Raw genomic sequence first — 16,105 nt, forward strand, 5'->3', positions numbered from 1 at the left:
ACAATGCGCGTGCGGATATTTTAGATGTCACGTGCAACTACATTAAATTGTTACAGAAGGAGGAATGCTTAAAAGTTTATCGCGCTGACAGTGATTTATTTTGGCTTGGGGAGGCTATTCTCTTAAAATTGAATGATTATTGTTATTAAATAAAGAGACAAAATAATCGTATGAAACCACGAGTAAGTCAAGAGTAGAGAATTACTACAAGAAACAATAGACTATGTTAAGATGTGTCAAGAAGTACCACATTTAATTGCAGAAGCACGATTTTCCAATTACACCACGTAATAAATTAGCTAAAATCACGAGCCAAAATACGTTAGGTAAGAAGTCATATGTAACGAGACGAAGATGCCAAACAAAAGATCGAGTTCACACAACTCTGCGGAGAAATTCGATCCATATTTAGTTGCTTCATCGTCACGATCGTCATCAGCCACGATCCATTTCACTTGCTCGCTGCTGCGCAGGAGCCGATCCCATCACTCCATCTCTGTGTACCGCCGTTGCCCCAGGTACATTCCCACATTTGGATACCATTCCATCGCCGGCCTCGTCCCATCTGATGTGTTCTGCCCATGCCCACTTTTCTAAACAGGCAATGCGTCAACTCCGACATACTGCTACAGGAGAGTCCCTCTTAACGACGGTGATTGGTTCCACGAAACCGGTCGATAAGTGCTTTTGCTGGTTAAGCGAGTGTAGGAAATGCACGTTAAAGGCTAAATTCGTTCCAGTAGCATCGGAAGTTTCCCTTTTTCACCACAAAAAACGTACTTTATAGTATAAAAAATGGATATAAATACTTAAAGATACTAACAAGATTATAAACACATGATATTAAAAGAAACATGGTTAATCAAAACATACATTCATAGTCACTGTACCTACAACAGCACTGTCGTAAATGGGGGGAATGGTCAATAAGTGAAAACATTGGGCTCTTAGGAAGCCCTTCATTAAGCGATTAGTCGTTAACATTAAGAGGGGTTCTACTATACACTACACTACTATACACTAAATGATACACTACACTACCATACACTAAACTACTACACTACATGATACACTACACTACTAAACACTACACGATACACTACCCTACTATACACTAAATGATACACTACACTACTATACACTACACTACTATACACTATGCACTACACTATACACTACACTACTATACACTACACTATACACTACACTACTATACACTACTTTACACTATACTATACACTACACTACTATACACTATACTATACACTACACTACTATACACTATACACTACACTATACACTACTCTACTATACACTACACTACTATACACTATACTATACACTACACTACTATACACTATACTATACACTACACTACTATACACTATACACTACACTATACACTACACTATACACTACACGACTATACACTGCACATTGGGCTCTATGAAAGCCCTTCGTTAAGCGATTAGTCGTTAACAGGGGTGGTCGTTAAGAGGGGTTCTACTATACACTACTATACACTACACGATACACTACCCTATACACTAGACTATACACTACACTATACACTACTATACACTACACTATACACTACACTACTATACACTATACACTACTCTACTATACACTATACTATACACTACACTACTATACACTATACTATACACTACACTACTATACACTATACACTACACTATACACTACACTATACACTACACGACTATACACTGCACATTGGGCTCTATGAAAGCCCTTCGTTAAGCGATTAGTCGTTAACAGGGGTGGTCGTTAAGAGGGGTTCTACTATACACTACTATACACTACACGATACACTACACTATACACTAAACTATACACTACACTATACACTACACGATACACTACACTATACACTACACTATACACTACACTATACACTACACTTCACTATACACTACACTATACACTACACTACTATTCACTACACTACTATACACTACACTATACACTGCACATTGGGCTCTATGGAGGCTCTTCATTAAGCGATTAGTCGTTAATAGGGGTGGTCGTTAAGAGGGGTTCTACTGTACTCTCTCTCACACACTCTCCCCTATCATCCTGATCCACATGTTCCACTTTATTCGTGTATACTCTTAGTTCTTTCGGAATCCTTGCAGTCACGAAAGCTTCAAATCTAGAATTTATTCGTGTAATTCCAAGGATCCACCACCATGTACTTCTTTGTAACAATTTTCAGGTTTCGTCAGTTCATGCTTCTGATCCGTGCTTCATGGCTGATATATGCACCGATTAAAGTGTTTTCTGTTCACGAGCAATGGTCTGTTGCTTTTCAATGGCAAAAATAAAAAAAACCAAGGGTCTTCATAAAAAATTATACAAAACCATTTCCAAAGAAAGAAACCGCTTCAATGAAATGCATTACACAGAGCTTCAGAATGTAAATTGAATTACAAAGAAGTTAAAATAATACCGCATTACTTAATGACTACCAAAAGAAATGGCCATAATATAGCATTAAGAGAATGTAGCTAGCACCACCACATTACTGCAGTAATAACTCACCGTGCCGAACAACCGTGGGAAACGTTTCTGTGAAAAAAAAAAGAAAAAAAGATTTGCTTTCTGCCCGACTGAGGATGGAAATAAAGGTTTAATGTAGCTCTCCAATGTGCTGTTGAGTTTACCTCGCCTTTGGTGGAAGCTCCGAACACATGCAGCGAAACGTCGGACATCGTGCCGATAGAAACGCGCGGCTACAATCGCCCCCCCCCCCCGCCGCCACGCGCAAAATAAACCAGCGCAAACCGCGAAAAAAATGTTTAAAAAATCGCAGAAAAAACTTTTTCATTCGACGATGAAAAGACAAAACAGCTCATCTCAAACGACACCAGAAACCAAAAAAAATATTGGGGCAACCTCGGCTTTTCCTGCGTCCGCGGTGCTGCTCAGTATAAAACGCCAGCTGCGTCTCGTCATCCGCATCTGTCCCGGAGTCCTCCCCACCACGTGAAAGACTGGTGCCTCCTTCACGCACGCACGCACGCATTCACACACACACGCACACACGCGCGCGCGCATGCACAAAGACAAAGACTATGATCCCCTGTAGAGCCAGGCAGACTGTTGGGGCAAGTGCTGTTAGCGAGCACCTATGAAAGCGAGCACGGCGCGCGAGGGAGCGATGGGGCCAGAATCATACTTGGCCATCTTTGACTCCCCGGTACTGATACACAGCCTGCTAGCTCCTCATTTAAGGCTGATTTAACCGAGTGGATGCATTTTTAGACACCACCTGTCACCTAACTTGATCAATCTCAAATCACCAGGTCTCAAATTGAGGTCGATAAATCATCTCAGGTTGCTGGAATCCACAGCACGAAGCATGGACAACTTTAACACCACCCAAGACAGACAAAGATCCCCCGTATAACCTTAACAGACTGTTGAGGCAAGTGATGTTAGCGGGCATCTATAAATGCAGGCACGGCACATGAAGTGGTGGGTGGCCAAAACCTTGCCTGGTTGCCTTTGTCACCCCAGTGGTGAATGTTCACACACCGCACCACGTACTCAATTGAGTCGACCTAGGGGAGGCCCATGATCAGTTCAAATAATCTCAAATGTTATTGGTCGTGAGCGGGAATTGAACTCGGGTCACCGAGTTCACATCGCAGTGCGCTAGCCACTGTGCCACCGCTCCCCAAATACAAAGATCCCCCATGTAACCTTAATAGACTGTAGGAGCAAGTGCAGTAAGCGAGAACCCATGAAGACCGGCACGGCACACGAGGGGGTGAGTGGCCAGCACCACGCCTGCCCACCTTTGTCTCCCGATGTTTACACACCGCACCAGATACTCATTTGAGGCCGAGTCGACCTAGTCGAGGCCCAGGACCGGTTCAGATATTCGTCACCAATGTTGGCCGTGAGCGGGGAATCAAACTCGGGTCGCCGGGTTCATAGTGTGGCGCGCTAACTGCTACACCGCCGCCCCCGCAACACAGACACACTCGCCCGCACACAAAGACACACGGCAAAGGCCTCTTCTTAAAGCTTTGCCACGCAACGGTGCACAGCGCCTGCTTGCAGGAGGATTGGCGTAATGAGCGGCCACTGTGCAGCCCTCCACCGGGGGACAGGTGCTTAGGTTTTTCATAGCAAAGAGTGTGCTGCACCAACTACACCAACACAATGCAGTTGTATATACTATTACACTGCTACTATATTAGACCACAACGATACTATTTCACAATTCTATTTTTGAATGTTACCGCTCTACTTTTCTTTTTCTTTTACCAGGTAAGCCCCACTGAGCTGTGTAGCTCTTTCTCAGAAGCGACCTGGCCACAAATGATAGCTCAACGAAGTGGCTTATCACGTGGACATTTATAGCAGCTAAAAAATACTCTGAACGCACGACTCCCTGCATACCAGGAGAGGTAGTTAACATCTCGCCACCGCGGCGCCACACCCGTGACTTTACGTTGTGCACGTTCAATCAGGAAAAGCCACACCGAGTCTTAAGGCTCATTTTCAGGAGAGGTCCTGCCAGCTGTTTCGAAGCAGTGGGCAAATGTGTCTGTGTTGCTGTGTGTGTATGTGATCCCCAATTGAGTCATTCGCAGCTACTCTTTCAGCATTGTGGGATGTTTGGTCAATACCAGTCACATTGTGTGTGTTTCTTTTTTTTCTGCTGCACACCGCAACAAAGTTAACTCTGCCCCGTGCCCATTCCCAGAAATAAACACGCACATGAATAAATAAGCGCTGGCGTGTTCATGCCGTCGTAGTTTTGTGGACTCAAGGTGAAGGGCACATTCTGTCACAGTGCCAGATAACAGGAACACTAAAATAAAATCCGGCAGCAAAGATATACTGTAGTTTGCCAATAAATGATGCAGGCTATTGCAAGTGGAATGGTGAAGGGGGTCGTTGCCATTTATTGCAGAAGCAAGTGAATTCAAAATAGTTCCTGATGGGTCGGTGAGGTGGGCCGGTGGGTGGGTGACTGCAGTAGAATATAGACCATTATGCGTGCCGCACAATTCATCCTGGGTCATAGCCACACAGCTCAGCACCCTGAAGGGTCCGCGTCTTCCAAAGCGGCATTGTGGAGAGTCACCAGATGTCACACAAGCAGCCGAAGATCGGCTCCAAATCACCACAGCTCAGCAGGTGGAAGCCTGGTTGAGATAAATTATTCACCCACCCACCAAACCCCTAGACCACAAGTGGCAATTTGGCAAATTGTCACAAGTCGGTAGCACAATTCAAATACAAAAATCAATTATTTTATACCAATGGGGTGGTGGGTTTGAACCCCTCTAGTGATTGAAAGGGTCATGTGAACTCATTACTTGCAACATCTCTGAATCAAGGGGGGAGTAGCAGTGCAGTGGTTCGTGTGCCGGGCAATAAACCCGGCCACCTGAGTTAAATCCGTGGCCACGGCTTACATCAGATCCGGTACTGGGCTCCCTCTACACCAACCCACATTGGCCAGCATGGGGAAGTATGGTCAAAAATCCCCCATGACCTACACTGTGTAGGGAGGACACGTCCAACAGTATATTGGCACAGGGCTATGAAAATTATCAAGCAACTGATTTTTTTAAATATGGGATTATATGTGCATATTGTGATGAGAAGCATATACATTAATCAATCAACGAATTCATTCACCTTTCCATCACTATTTCATACTGTGCATGCCTTCTAAAAGGGTGCATCAGCGAAGATCACACATAAAACCTTATCACTATAACCATAAATGTGCCAAAGCTAAGCAGATTCGATCCTGGCAATGAATGCATGGAATACCACACAAACACAAACCAGGTAATTTCGATCAACATGGGGAAATCTTTTTGTGTATTAACTTGTGCACTGATGTGTCTCAAATGTAAAAAAACAATATTGCTGAAGATGGCTTCAGCGTGAAATATGACTAAATCAGTGTTGTGCTTTAATTTGGTACTTACAAGCTTCCCCATGATACTGATATGGGAGTGACTCGAAATGGAATGCTCCCCGAACTCAGTTTTTCTTCGGAAGACAAAATAAAATAACTTTATCAGTACCGAAGGTTCCCACAAGGCCATGCGGGGAGGGCACGTGACAGTTTGGCACAAGCCATCGTAGAGTGGCGGTCGCGCCGCTACGGTTCTCTGTGGTCAGTGCAATGCCTTAAAAAAAAAACGGGGATATGCTTCTCTAAATAAAATGAATGCTGAGCCGCTTGCGCGTTCTGAGATTCAGCGGTGAATGAGACACCCACCCTGCCACTTGCAGACGTCTCGGAACATGAGAGGGTTAAGAGACGAAGCATTTGGGCTTCACAACAGTCCTAGGGCAATGCACGTAGAGCACAAACGTGCACATTCCCACATCATAGCACAGATGAGCAGAGCAAATGTTTGTCAATTCCACATTGTGCATTTATATATATATACACAGAGTATATATACACACACATATGCAGGGGTTTGGCTCTTCAACACAAACCAGATGACCCATGGCCCACACTGATGCACACACATGCACAGGCGAATTCATTGAAACTTCTCCTAGGTGATGTGGAAGGGTGTGGAGGGGGAGGGGGGGAATGCTACTGCTCAATCCTTGTTTCCGTGAACATGACTGCTACTATGTGCGTGGCTATTCCAGTTTGATAGAAAACTAAATCAGCACATTCGTAAATTACACTGTGGCCTTAAAAGGAAAATAATACAATGGGTAATGCTTCGGGCAATGAAACTCAACTAAAACTGAACAGTTTTTATTTTACCAGGTAAAGCCCACTGAGCTATATAGCTCATTTTTTTTTTATCAGAAGCAACCTTGGCCATCACAAAGGATATTTATAAATGTGGAAATTTATAGCAGCCTCTAAACGCAGGTTTATAGATGGCCCTTCTTCACAGGACAAGAATAATAGGGGGAGTTCAGTGCTCTTGGGCGGCCACATCCGCTGACTTGTTATTCCGCAGTTAGGCACAGATAACAGGAAGGGTCCCCTGCAAACTGCATGTAACTCCTATCATCTGTGGTATACGTGGGGATAATAGGATGCATTTAATGCTACAGGGAGACCGTTTCTGGGTTGGGTTTCCGGCTTTCCTCATTTCCCCACACTCATCTTCTTTTTTGAGGATGGAGCTTTCCTTGGAGATTTCTAGGCCCAAATCCGTTTTTTTTTGTCAGCTATGTGATGATGCAACACTCACGGACCTGTATTTTTTTCCCCCTATTTCGGTATTGTGAGATAGTCGTCTTTTTGGGAATACGTCCCAGTATTTTGTACCTCAGAGGTGGCAGCTTTACTTATGGGCGTGGCTTTTCTTTTTATCGCAAATAAGCACCGATAATCATAATAATAAGAATAAATACATCAACACAAGCTGCTCGTGTTTAGTTTGTTGTCCTTCCCCCGCTAACGCCGATTAGCACGATTGGTTACGTACGGCGCGAAAGAAGTTCAAGATACATACATGAGCGATAGAGGGGGGTTACGGAGAGTAGAGAGAGCGGATAAAGGGGGGTATAGGTAAATCGATTTCCTTTCTGCCATGTCCATAGGGCCGTGGGTGAACCGTACAGGCAGTTGGATGTGGGGAAAACAAGGCAACATCGCCTGCTGCAAATTGCATTAAAAAAAAGACCCAATCTCGGCAACATGAGCGGCTCAATATCGTTCTGGCGGCAGCAGCACCGCAGCCCGTGGCTATGTTTTACCAGGAACAGGCAATAACAATTACATCAATAAAAAAAACTCCTAACTTCGCAATAGATCGACTTCGTTCTCCATCCCGATTGAAAGGTAGGAAATAAAGCGTGCGTTTCACGAGAATCTGCGTTATGTGAGGAAAATCTGGCAGTGCCTGGTCGCCGTGACAACGCGGCCTAGTTACAGGGCCCTGTAAACTTATGAACCATTGGAAGGGTAAACATGCACTGAAGGCACCCTTTTCTTTAATTTCATGTATTCGTGTTTTTTTTTTGCCAATGTATGGATTATTTATCACCCCCTCATGAGAAGTGGTATTAATCGGTAGATTTGTGTTTTTCACATATATACAAAACAACAATGGCAACGAAAGTAAGTTAACAAATAATTATAATCACTCCCACACACACCTGCAGTTGTCTTTGTAGAAAACTGCGTTTTGCGGCCACTCACTAAACACATTAGCACAAGGTGGTCAGGTGAATCCGGGTTCAATAGTGCTGAGCCAACACGGCTTGAAACCTGGGTTCAAATCCAGGCAAACCACCCGTGATTAAACCAGATTATCAAGCGCAGTGAGTCGATGGTGTCAGCCCGGTCACCAATGACAACAAAGCAAAAAAGAAAAGCAAGCGACTGCTCTCTCTCTCTGTGGCGGGACCACGTGGGCCATTCTCTAGCACAAAGGGGTTGACCTACTCTGCTTTGAGAGAACCGAATGGAGACGTCATCTCATGACGACGTAACACTGATAACGCACAATCACGATTAAGTTGGAGGGGGGGGGTGACAACGGTTATTTTGTAAAAAAATTATAATCACATTGCACAGATCTGTGCAATACCCCTGGGCTTGTACCCTTCATATCGCCAATAAATATGCGTTTACTGCAAGCCACATTTGCATAAAAATACGACTGCTGGATACTACAAATTGCCCTACAATGGCATGCGTGGCATAACATCTACTTCTAAATGTATTCAACCCACCAATTTAACATTGGCTCCTCAAAATAAAAACGAAAACACATCGTAACATAATGATAATTCTCTTAAGGAATGTCCGGGAAAAAATGTTGGTCTCTTTCCAAGTCAACACCCACATAATTGCGAGAGTGATTCGTTTCTAATTAACTGGTGAACCAAATGTCAGCAGATTACTTTCAGTAAAATGAAGGGGGGAAAAAACCCCACACTCAAACTTAATCTTGTCGCACATATATAATAATTGGTAGCGTAAAGCAGAAAAACGTGTGTATTAATCTAGGCGGGTCATCCAAGTTTAATGCTATGGTGTATTATATATTATTGCATGAATGATGGCTGTTTTAATTGACACAAATGGCTCCCTTGTCAAAGCATCAATCTTTGAACAGGCGTGCAAGTGCCCTGGCTTCTTGGGATTTGAAATTCCGTGGGAGGAAAGACCTCAAGGTTAAATGCATTTGAGATACAAAATAAACCGTTTCCTTGCATTGATATGGTCGACTGGTCCCATATACCAATTTGCCTGGGTGTTTTGGGCGTCAACAAAAAAAAACATGCATTCTCTGTCTGCCGCACGGCCGTTCGCTGTTGATAGAGCAAGCTTGAAATAGCATAGTACCTGTGGCAATTACCCCGAAAGACAAACATTGTTTTTTTTTCTCTCTCGAAATGTCAAGTCCCATAAGGATAAAGCATTCATGGAATATTGAAGAAAATGCCGCCTATTATGGTGTGCCATTTGAGAACAGGCTGGAGTTAGTCCGGCGAATTGTCTCGAGAAGGAATCCGAGGCCTTTACACGCGTCCCGTCTTCAACTTGAAACGGGCAAACAAACACTCAGGCGCAGAGGTCGTAACCTTTATCCCAACAAGTGTATGTAAAGGATGCCACTGAGCATGATGACTCGGGGGCATTTCCGCCTGCATTTTGACTGAATCCCCGTCATTCACACGGCAACGGCTGACATTCTTTAAACGTTCAGCAAACCTCAGTGCCGACCATTACTGTTGTTGTATTGCCTCTCTCCTCTCTCTCTTTCTTTCCATGGGTGAGAATGCACGTTTTCCTTCCACATATTTAAGACAAAGCAGGCATGGTCCATCCGTCAATCTCGGTCTCACGCTTGTCTCTGCAGCGGTGACGCCGAAGATAAGAAAACTGAGAAAAATCTTCATGCCCCAAGTAGCTCAACGGTGGGCCAGGATTTGTAAAAAAAAAAGAAACACATTAGGCGACACCAAATACAATATCACCGTATCATTCCAATAGCACTCCCAAATATAACTCCAATTGCAATCGGTCAATTGTTATTATTAACGAAAACATTTATTTTACACAACCGTGATATAAATAAGTAATGTAGCACCTCCATCATGTCATGTTTAGAATGCACTCACGTTTTTTTGTTTTTCCCCATGGTCCCTGATTGGCCGGTACCACCAGCATTGCCGCTCGACTCTCGCCATAGACTGAAGGCCCTAACTGCCCACCTTGGCCAAGCCAAAGGCCCCATCGACTTCGTCTAAGCACGACATTCAGACGCCCACCACCAATACCAATACCGCGCCATTCACCACTCAGTAACAGTGAAGTTAACACTGCGCCTGTGCAATGCCAGGTGCACTATGAGGCCACGTGAAGTGTCAAAGGCTCACTTACAGGAGGTCACGGTACAGACCCAGGTGCCACGGGCTGGCTGACTGAGATGACCAGTAGATGCACCACCAGCTGTACCCCCTCATGTGCCAACTCGTTGTATTTTAGCCGCCCGCGCTCTGCTCGTTGTTGTGAGCGTCGCTCCTCAGCCCTCAGTTGTTGTTATTGGAGGGTGAATGCCTCCAACTGCCCAGTAGCAGCGTCCTTCATGAGCCACTACCACCACCACCATCCACACCACCATCATCACAATCAATTCTATATTTGGTATTTGCGCCACTCTTACAGTGCACACATTTTAGTGGTTCTACAGTAGTTTCAGAGTTGGGGGGACGCTGCTGTGTGGATGTACCCACTTGTTTGTTATTTGTCCACGACTGTTAGCTTAGTATCACAGAATTGTTTTCATTATTTGTTATGACCATACACAACCAGGTGACTTGTAAGTACATTTCAAATGAGGAAAAGGTGGAACATGACTCACGTGTCTACTCCTTTACGAATAACGTCAAGGGGATCCTTCATGTCAACTACGAAGCATGCAGAGCATATCCACGGTTAACGGTGAATTCACCCGCAGTATTAACCAGGGTCGTTTGCTGGACTCGAATCGCAAATTAAAACTAAACTGAACTTTTTTTTTATTTTACCAAGCAAGGCCCACTGAGCTTTCCAGCTGTTTTTTCAAAAGCGACCTGGCCAAAGATGATAGCTCAACGAAGTGACTTTATGTTGAAATGTATATCACCCAAATACTCTAAATGCACGTTGATTCTAAATGTGGAGGGAAAAACCAGAGCACCCCCTGGAGAAAAATCCACGGGACCACGGGGAGAACATGCAAACTCCATATATACAAGCATCAGGGTCAGGATCGAACCCACGACCTCCTGTATGCCAGGCGAGGTTGTTAACATCCCGCCACCGCTGCGCCCACCTACGACATCTTCAACAAGCGGCAAGCGCACTACCGCCTGGCCACGTGGCCACCTCGCCACAAAAGCGGCATTATTGTAATTTCCATTAGTTCCATTCGATCTTTTAAATGTGTGGGAAAGTATTGCTGTGCACCGCTCGCTGAGCAAATCCCGCCGGGAGAGAAGGGATTTTGCGGCATAGATTTGTGAGCCTCAGTGTGCGTGTGTGTGTTACATCCATTACACTACACTGAGAGGTCCAGTGTGTTAATTGATCCTCTAGCACTTGTTAATAATATTTGCACCGCACCGCAGCGCTCCGTCACTTTGGCAAACAGTGTGGCTGCTGGCCCATTGAGGGCCATAAGCAGAAGTTATTTTTGGTCCCCTACCCCGCCAACCCCCCCCACCCCCGACACCTTTTCAATAAAAAATGAAGCTCCTATAACAATGGCGGAAGAGATATAGACAAGCCGAGATGAACGAATGTGGACAAAAAGTAGTGGTGGAATAATGAGAGGAGAGAATACAGATGAGACGGAGATGTCGTGTCGTGAGAGATGTGGCACGCCAGACAGATGTCGTGAGATGATGAGAAGAGAGTTCCCGACAAGCTAGAGATGAGAGATGAATTCGCTTGTTCGCTTTAATGGATTTTTTTTTACGTTCATTAGACCAAAATTAATGTATGCTGCATTGGCAGTAGTGCCAGATCACAATAAAAAAAAGGCAACACTTTCGTCAATAACACTGCCCGAAAGTGGAAAATGTTTCTTTGCTGCAGAGATGGACCATTGCCTGAAACGTCACCTATGACACAACTACTCTCTCATCTGCGGTGTTGTGGGTGAGCTCTTTGGGGGATCATGTTATTCGCGGGGTTATCGGCAATTTTACTCCTCTCATTCACTGGGAAAGATTTGTAGGCAACCCTGTCGGTAATAGGAGTCACTTGCCATGCATCTCCTATTATGCCCAAAAAACTCTGTACGTTAGGAAGACGCGTTGCAATGCATTATGGGTAACATTGTGGATCACCATGGATAATATGAAGAAATAAGGAAGTGGATAATTTGGAGTCTTCATGGATCCTACAGCTGCCACGGATAACAGAGTTGTGGGTAATAGGGCCACGGATAAAAGTACTCCTGCATGTATTTTTCCTCTTTGGGGCAATATTATCAACGAACATGTTGAGTCACCATTGGAACCTCATTTGCCAGTAAAAAATATGACGATTGTTTTTTTACCCTTCTATCTGGCAACAAAACTGACACCTTTTTTACAAGGAGTCATGTTTGCATAGACCACAATACCTGCAGCCATAATGCAAACAAAAACATAACAACAAACATAACTCAGTACAGCTTTCCTGTCTCGGGTGTGGACCAATCAACTTCAAGGGCAGTGCATATATTATCAGAGTTGTGTTTTTTTTTTGCATTATGGCTGCAGGTATTGTGGTCTAAAAGGTGTCAGTTTTGTTGCCAGATAGAAGGGTAAAAAAACAATTATCAAACATGTTGAGTTTTTGAAAAAACATTTGTGCGACATTTATTACTCTCTCAATTTGAGGTGATATTGTAAACGATCCCTATTATTATTACTACAATTTCATGAATCCAGGCCCCCTTGTGTAGGAAATGCTTGCTACATCTGCACGGAAATTCTGGCAAAGCCGCATCACCGGCCAAACTTGAATCTACGCGAGTTGTTACGAGGTGCTGAGCTGTTACACGGCAAAGATTGGTGCATCGGCCATCGACGGGGAAACACCTGTTGTGTCACCTGCTTTTGAAAACTCATTTCCATAGGAATTATTTTCGTGATTGGGTTGGTGGTCCTTCCCAAGCACCTCCGTTTAGCACGGTTGGCTACGTACGGTGCGAAATAAGTTCAACACACGTACGTACGTACATACGTGTTGGCTTAGGCACGAAGTAAACGTGAAGCCTCGGGCCTCGTGAGCCACTTGTGATGCTAGTAGACCTTTGCTTAGTGGCCTCTCAGTTGGCCCCATGTGCTTGCCCGGCGTCGCCGCCGCCGCCGCCCTCGGCTTCTCACCTCGACTGCGGCTGCGGCGCCGCCGCTTGCGCCGGTTGTCGGAGCCGCACGGCGTAGGCATCTGCTGCAGCCGGTTGAGCTCCACTGGGGCGTTGGCGCGGAAGCTCTCCTTGAACTTCATCACCAGCGACTCTACCGTCTCGTCCCGGCCTGATGGACGGTGGGGCGAGAGCGGCGGGGGGTGGGGTGGGGTTGATGAAGAGGGTCGTTAAACTCCTGCCGAGGAAGTCCCCGTCCCGACCGCCTCCCCCAATGGCATAAGCATCGTCGTCGTCGTCGTCAGCCGTGATTTAGCAACTGCTGGATGAAGGCCTCCACAAGCCGTCGCCACCTCTCGCGGTCTTGCAATACACCGGCAACATCTAACTCCTGCGAACGAGCCGATTTCATCGTTCCATCCCTTCTGCTAAACGATCAAGAGGAATACAACTGGGAAGAAGAGCAAAGACACATTCGAGGATGCATGTGTCGCTAACGTAGTTGTCGAAGCTTGGCAAGGAAGTCCCATGTAACCGGGTCAATCACGGTAGCACTATCGGTTTATTCAGATGCTCGTTTGCCATTTTACAGCTTGCCAAAGCAAAGGCAGCGGAGTGATTTCAACTACACAACAACAAATCGACGATTTCTTTACCTCCCCTGGAGAGTGAGCAAACGGAGTGGTTGTCTGTAAGTGACTGCTCACGAGAGACACCTATTTATCGATGGCTGAATTGCAATGGTTTTGAAATCGCCATCGTTAGCCAGCACGCTGCTATTGATTTACTCAGAGAAGCTTGCCCAACATTCAGCTTTTAACTCGACAGCCAAAACTCGTACAACGATGAATCCTCCATGGGTACACACTACACAGTAACCATCCTATGCACAATGCCGTCCGTGGTTGATATATGGTACCAAAGACAGCGTCAATGCCATCATGGAATGGCTATGCTACGAACCTGCAGGAGACATTTAAGAAACTCGACTTAATTTTTAGCGCGACAACTCCATCTTCCACCATGAATAATTAGGACGACCATACACAGCTCAAGTTCAGCCAAAGTTGGAATCCTGCTGATGTCGTATATGGCAAGTAGAGTGCCCAGTTCCAACCTTCACTGCACCAGACAGAATTAAATGTAAAACAGTCGGGGCGATTGATGATCCAGCACTAGGCACTTCACTCCACAGCCACAGCCACTCGCTCACTGGCATTCAGTCACCTCCATATCACTCTTCTATCGCTATTATCACTCATAGATTGTTCCACCAATGTTTGAGGACTCTATAAACTATTTATACTCAACAAATGCATCTTGTTTTACCACGTAAGACCCACTGAGCTATATATATATTTTTTTTGTCCGAAGCAACCTGGACACAAATGATAGCTCAATGAAGTTGCTTGTCATCATGTCGACATGTATAGCAGCAGCCAAATACTCTAAACGCCTGATGTCGATTCTAAATGTGGAGGGAAAAACCAGAGGACCTGGAGAAAAATCCACGTGACCACGGGGAGAACACTCAAACTCCAAATATATAGACGCCAGGGTCGGGATTGAACCCACGACCATCCTGAATACCAGGCGAGGTAGTTAACATCTTGCCACTGGGACACCACCACGATATCAGATGCAAGATAACTCGTATTGGCCATTATCAGTGTGTTTATCCCCAGCCATACACTCTTGAACCACCACACCGCAGGTCAAAACACTTCTCTTTCTGATTCTTCCCTCGCACTCTTCGACGTTTGGAAGTCCCTCACAACGTTTCTCTTTTCCCCAACATCTTATAATGACCTCGCTCAATTTAAGAAACGCATTAACTATTCATACTCTTTGGTTCTTTGGTTCTTTCGTTACACTGCTGCAGTGTTTCTTGCTGTGGTTGTCCCACCTGATGACAGACGCTTGTGTTGCGCCCGAAACGTCGTGATTTAATTTATTTTATATTTTATACCTACGTGACTTTACCGATGGATCCCTGCAGTCACAAAAACTTCAAATCTGCATTAACTATTATTCATTCGCTGTTGATTGCTGGGCCCTTGGCGTTATGCGACCTATGACCTGTGCTCCGCAAGTCACCTGAAGCCAGTGCTTGAAGGTTTACAGCCGATGGGTTAATTTTTTTTTTAAACAGGGAAACCTGTCTGTGAGTCCTGAAAACATTGAAACCAAGGAAGAAGATTCTGGAACTCAGTGCAGGCTGCAAACGAGACCACCGTGGAATTTTGATTGCGTGTAAGTTTACACAATGGATGTATAATAAATTGAACAGCAGCTGCTGTTTCACAATCTTAGCAGAACGAAAATTGTCATGGGGGAGACGGAGCGTTTTTTTTTCAATAAGTTCCGCTTTTTGTTTTTAAATGTATAGCAGGTCAAACTCTACACAGGAAAAAGTTTGGCAAAAATGCCGTCAAAAAATCATCGCTTTCCGACAGTTGCATTCAAGCAACAAAACTGGTGCACTGTGAGTCAGACTCTGTACGCATTACGAACACTTACATGGTCACGAACGGGACATACATGGGGTGCAGCGGTGGTACTGCGGACAGCACACTGTACAATTAACCCTGCGTCGTGCGTGATGGCAAGGCCGAGCCGCAGTGCTTTCGACCGCAAGCAACTGAGGCTCACGTTTCAATCTTAATTTGGAGCTTTCGTGACTGCAGGAATTACTCTTTGGTTCTTTCGGTAAAGTCACGTATAAAGATAAAATAATAAATTAAATAATAGTATACGACGTTTCGATTGCAACA

At 44.9% G+C, this 16,105-nt stretch overlaps 1 protein-coding gene across 1 annotated transcript in view; it reads right to left on the minus strand.

Annotated features, from left to right (window-relative positions):
- Nucleotides 1-16,105, minus strand: part of LOC133354672 (astrotactin-2-like) — a 484,322-nt gene that overhangs the window by 344,468 nt on the left and 123,749 nt on the right. The window contains exons 5-6 of the mRNA XM_061571710.1: nucleotides 13,354-13,503; nucleotides 2,920-3,027 (exon numbers count right to left, since the gene is read on the minus strand). Of these exons, the coding sequence (XP_061427694.1) occupies nucleotides 2,920-3,027; nucleotides 13,354-13,503 (258 nt within the window). The remainder of the gene's footprint in view (nucleotides 1-2,919; nucleotides 3,028-13,353; nucleotides 13,504-16,105) is intronic.

The sequence above is a fragment of the Lethenteron reissneri genome, chromosome 48 (genome assembly GCF_015708825.2).
Source record: "Lethenteron reissneri isolate LAM-NWPU_2019-01 chromosome 48, ASM1570882v1, whole genome shotgun sequence".
NCBI lineage: Eukaryota > Metazoa > Chordata > Hyperoartia > Petromyzontiformes > Petromyzontidae > Lethenteron > Lethenteron reissneri.